Source organism: Drosophila willistoni (assembly GCF_018902025.1).
Source record: "Drosophila willistoni isolate 14030-0811.24 chromosome 2R unlocalized genomic scaffold, UCI_dwil_1.1 Seg167, whole genome shotgun sequence".
NCBI classification, from domain to species: domain Eukaryota; kingdom Metazoa; phylum Arthropoda; class Insecta; order Diptera; family Drosophilidae; genus Drosophila; species Drosophila willistoni.
The window spans coordinates 5,940,896-5,946,895 of NW_025814050.1; the positions used below are offsets into that span (position 1 = coordinate 5,940,896).

The following is a 6,000-nucleotide window of genomic DNA, read 5'->3' on the forward strand; positions in this document are numbered from 1 at the left end:
CAATAAAAAAACGTGCCCATAACTAGTTAAGCGGAATAAACAACTCGTAAAATTATGCTACACGTTGAACTAAAAACTCAAAAGTTTTTCGTTTTTAATTTATCACATTTTTGCCTGCATTTTTTTTTTTTTTTTTGTTTTTGTTTTGTTTATTGTTTTTAATAGTGTTTTATTATTTTTCTTCATTTTTTATCTGTACATTTTTCGCGCCAATTAAATTCAATTAGCTGTCAGCTCTTTTGACTCCATGATAGATAACCATATTATATGCCCCAACACCGAGCACCCCCGCCTATCCATCCCTATCCCCGTCGCCATCCCAGCCCCCAAAACTTTGGGACCGCCCCGACAATATGTGTGTCTGCGGCGAGTCTGTAGCGCCACTGCATCGTAAAAGGTTAGTTTAAACAAATAAACACGTGGAATTTAATGAAGAAACGTGTGTGGCGCTATATAGGATTATCGGGCCAGCTTGAATGGTGTGAATTAACAGGGGGCGGATGTATGCAAGTGGAATCAGTGGAAAGGCTAACTAGTGGACTATGCGGCAAATACAATACTCTTGGCAATAGGATCACTACTTAACTTTACTCACTCTGTTTTTATTATATTACATTTTATACATACGAATCGTATGACAATATATATCTATGTATATCTATATTTCAGAAATTCGTATTGTCCATTGGGTTCGTCCCAGTTTATCTATAACCATTTCCTAGCGATAGAAAGAGTTGGAGTCTTGTTCCTGAGACTCGAAAGTGATCGCCTTAATATCTATCTGGAATCTAGAATTTCAGAAAAGCAGCCAAGCTAAGAAGCTAAGATTCTTCCATATTTCTACTGATATATTTCTCAATGGTTTCTATATTAGCAATATTAAAATTAGCAATTATTATAAATTATGTTGTTGTCAGAAAAGAAGCTAAGCTTCTTAGATTAGCTAAGATTCTTCCATATTTCTACTGATATATTTCTCAATGGTTTCTATATTAGCAATATTAAAATTAGCAATTATTATAAATTATGTTGTTGTCAGAAAAGAAGCTAAGCTTCTTAGATTAGCTAAGATTCTTCCATATTTCTACTGATATATTTCTCGATTTCTCTATTAGCAATATGTTATGTTGTTGTCAAACTTAATCTCTCAACGGTAAGGAAAAGCTTAATAACCAAGATTCAATCTAGTAGTTTTTGTTATTGAGAAAGTGAAGTTAAAACGCACAAACGAACTGATGGATATGGCTGTCTGGAATCTGGACATCTGACTAAAATTATAATACAAATTATTTGAAAATTCATCATTTTACCATTATTGTTGAAAACAATGTTTAAAGTTTGTTTTAATAAACAATTCACAAACTTTACACAAACTGATCCTTACCATCCATTTCTTATCCACATAAAAATTATAAAAATATATTTAAAAAAAAACAATAAGTTGAAAAATCTTTTTAAATATTATGAAAAACTTCTCCTTTGCTTTTGACATTGCATTGATAAAAAATACAGCAATTAGGAACAGACTTATGTACCTTGGATCTTTTTTTAGGCAATGAGAATTGTGTTGGCCATTTGTAACAATTCATACTATTTATGTATTATGTAAAATTTACACAAAAATATCCTACAGTCTTATAAGTAATTCAAAGGTAAATTAACATCATCAATAAATTAAAACAAAATACGAAATTTACCGGTTATAGTAAAGTTTCCAGCTTCGTTTTCTGGTATTATCATAATAGGTACATTATAAGTCGTTAGTACTAAAAGAGTTAAATCCAAAATAAAGTTACAATATTAGTTACATATGTGAAAATTACCGACTATTCGATTAGCGGTTTTCCAAGGAAACACGATAACAAACCATGAAAAGTAAATTTTAGCAACCTTAGCAACCCTTATGGGTAGATGGTAAAATTATGATTGTATGTATTTCTAATTCTTTTGTTATGAAGATTTATCCAAAAAGGAAACGATTTTTTGCTAGTTTAACCTATAATGTCACATTTTTGTTTATCGCCTCTTAATGGGCTCTTTCCCTTAACTGAAGTATTTCCCTAGAATATTGCAGAAAGATCTTAAGCAATTGTTTGCCTCTTCATTGGATTCATTGTTTCATTTACAGAAATGTTTACAAAACGAAAACGAACACAGAACATGGGGGAAGAAAATCGAAACGTTTTTCGGATCCACATACATAGATGAATACCATATAGAAGGATGATCATTTTTACGATTTGCCTAGTGTTTATTTGTGCATCTAAACAATTTTAATGGCAAATCATAGGATGGGCCAACGAACACCCACGCGGCGTGTTCAACGTGTTTGATTATGTGCCTTCAATTTTTTCTACATTGTTGTTGTTGTTGTTTCTGATTTTGATTTTAATGATACACGGGCAAGTGATTTTTTGAGTTATCGGCTCATGGTATACAGGGTCGTAATAAAATCTCTCATGTGTCTATGTGTGTGTGTGAATGAGTTTTTATTGTTTTCTCTGACGATTTAATTAAATTTCCTAAAAGCGTGCCGCCAGCCAAGTCGAAGGCTGTTAGTTAACTAGTTGGCCATTTACTTGGCCGTTTATTTGTTTGTTTTAGGCGCGTCGTCGTCTTCTTGGTCGTCATCAACGCCCTCGACCCCACAATTCAAAGACCAATTTCTAGTTGCAATTGAATAGACCATTTCACACATTTTATCCCCACCGAGTTTTGTTCATCTTTTTTCGTCGGATTTTCATTTCTGTATTTTTAGTGCGAGTAATCAAAAATGTTTGTGCGAAATGTTTATGCACATTCTTTCTGGTGACCACAAGTCTAGGGTGATGGGATTGTTTATTTGTTTGCTTGTATTTTCCTTCTTTGCCAATTGGATTGCCATATTATATGACCCACCTTTTGCAACAACATTGCCAATAAAAATATGCCAGATGATTCGTTTAAAGTTATAATTGGATTGCTATATCCATATGGTCCTAGATTTTATGATCAGAAACATATATGTTCAACCCATTTCAACTCACAAAATCCTTTATTCATCTCAACGTAGGCATTCTGAAAAAGATATAAGATTAAAAATAGGAAAAATTATGCTCATATATTTATTATACAAATGATTTTGTAAATTTTAACAGAGATTTAATTGCATTTGATAGAAGTCTTTCGATCCGAATCGTTCTTACAGCAAGTGCAATGATCGGGGCAATCTTCTTGTACATTGCAATTCTTAAGAGCAGCTTTATATTCAATGGGATTTGTTTTCCTTAGATAGTTAAGGAACTTTAAGTACTTGCAATTGCATTGCCAAGGGTTGTCAGACAGTCGAATTTGCGGTAGATGTGCTATAAAGTCGGTAACATCGTCGTCAAGTGCTTTTAGATGATTTTCTCGAATATCCAAAAGTGTAAGATTTACAGGCAGTTCATCTAGATGAATTTCGTTAATATAGTTATTCTTCACGTTTAGTTCCTTAATAGTGGAATTCCGCAGGAAGCCAGTTGTTGAAAGAGATAGAATACGATTATCCTCCAATAGAAGTGATGAATCTCCAATTATGAGATTGGACAATTTAGGAACAGTATAATAACCTGTTCCCGTGCAGTTTACTAAGAGTTGATTGTCCTCAAAACAACAAGTACAATCCGTTGGGCAGGGACCATTCAAACGTTCATAGAAGACAGGATTGTCTATGGAATCGTGCCAAAATTCTATTTTCACATACTTTTTGAGATTCGAAAGGTAACTTATAAGGTCTTTATTCTCACAGCTGGGCCTCCACTTAATGCCAGTTTGTAAGATATTAATCTCTCGATTCTTTAAAAATTCAACTACCTTGGAATCTATAGAATTTAAACTATTATTTCTTATATCAAGCCAAGTAAGATTTTGAGGCAATTGTTCTACACTCAAGCTAGTTAGTTTATTATTTGCTAGATGCAATTGAAGGACATTATCTAATCCCTCAGATGAAAAGTTTGGTAATTGAGTTAAGGAATTATTTTCGAAATGGTAAACTGATGACCCTACGATTGGAATAGGCATCTCTGAAATATTTAACAATCCTCGGCTAGTACAATTTATGACAAGTGGATCTTCCATGTGCTTCTTTAAGCATTCGCAATTTGTGGGACATAATTTTCCATTTATGCCAATGTTAAACTGGCAATTCCTTTCATCTATGTTACAGAGAAATGCAGTTGAATTGATTTTGCTAAACTCTTTCGAATAATAAGGTATCTCATCATGGCCCAGCAAGATAGTCTCAAGCTTTTGGTACTTTTCCAATAAAGTCACATCGATTTTCTCTTTAGTCTTAAATGCAATTTCTTTCAGATTGTTTTGAAGATGAGTCAACCTAAAATTAGTAAAGAAAATATATATAAAATTAGAGATTAAAGTAAAGTAATAACCAAAATACCAACCTTAGCAAGTTATTGAAATCTAATTCACAATTAGCAAGCGTGAAACTAGTTAAATTTTTCAAGTTTTCAAAGGTTTCTGCATTAAAATTTTTCAAATTAAATCCCATAATTCCAATGCTCTCCAACTGGGTATTGTTTTCAAATATTTTGCCAGGAAGTTCAAATTTTTTGGTATTGTAAAATAAAATTGTTTTTAAATTTTCCATTTTCCGCGATAGGTAATTAAGAATAGATGGAGTAGTATTGTCGCCCTTCTCGGCACAATCCACAGATGAAGGACCCTTGTTCACATTAATTTCGCTCTCATAAATTAATATTGAAGGAGTCATTTCAGAAAAATCTGTTAATTCATACAAATTAAGAGCTTTCATATAGTCAATCGATTGAACTCTTGGCTTCTCTATTATCTCTCCATGTTCTAGATAATATTCTATTTGTAATCTAAAAACTTTCCATTTTTGATCTGATGAATTTAGTTTTTTTAAATATTTTACGTTTCCTGGGGCTATCTTCCAAGTTAGTACTATATCTATAATTGTTATGTTGACTATATATTTGTCGGTAACCACTACAGATTCATCCTGTCGGCATGTTTTGACGTCCTTATTATTAGCAGTCGGCAGTTTGCATTCATTGGCACAATAATCAAGACAATAGTCTTCCCTGATAGCTGTTAAAAAATGTACATCGTCCGTCTCAGCATTCGTTTCACATAGTCCGATTGCCAGAAATAGGCAAAATATATTAATTACTTTTAGCAACATTTTAATCTACGCTCAGTGGGCCACTCAAAACTATACTGAAACATCCAAAGAACTTGCAGCATACATTAAGTCTCGGTCTGCTCAACAGCTTAATCTTAAAAATAAACAAAATAATATATGTATATATAACATAAATACGATTTGCTTGCTATCTTCATAGATTGTGTTGGCTCGAGTGACCTCCAAATTATGTGACGGAACAAAACGCAAACCAAAATCAGCCTCTTCTGCTTTCGCTACTGTAATTTAGAATTTCATTAAACTCGAAACAAATTTACCAATTTTTACATAGGTTATATATATATATAACCTAAAATATATATTTTAATTTGTAATACCCTAACAAAGGGTACTATAGAATTTGAATTTAAAGAGACGTTTGCCAAATCATCAAATATTTTGCCAACTCAATTTATGTAACAATGTCTGTTTGTATAAGTAGATCGTTCTAACTTAGTTTAATTTGATATTTTACGATTAGGCTATTATAACATTGGAACGATATCATTGGAACAATTCTATTTGTTCTTTATGGTAGAGGCTAAGGGATGAAAGAAATAGATGATGTTTTTTGATTATATTTATTTCTTAGTTCTTAAATTTTTCTTTCTCGCTAATTAATTGGCAATGATTTTCCACTGTGTTAAAATCGCGTTAAAAGTCGGAAAAAGTCTGGTCCAGACCAAGGTGTGCAACGGATGGTTAAATAGTTATATTAAATTATTTTGGACCTAAACTTGCCACAACACCGTGGTTTTACATTAAATTTGACCCCATTTTTAGTACTGTATCATATAGGTTATATTATGTAG

The 6,000-nt window shown here is 32.4% G+C and overlaps 1 protein-coding gene across 1 annotated transcript; it reads right to left on the reverse strand.

Moving 5' to 3' along the window:
• Positions 1-3,141: 3,141 nt before the first annotated feature.
• Positions 3,142-4,044, reverse strand: LOC26529269 (phospholipase A2 inhibitor beta). The gene has a single exon (XM_015178081.1). It carries the CDS (start codon positions 4,042-4,044, stop codon positions 3,142-3,144), a length of 903 nt encoding a protein of 300 aa, XP_015033567.1.
• Positions 4,045-6,000: the final 1,956 nt, after the last annotated feature.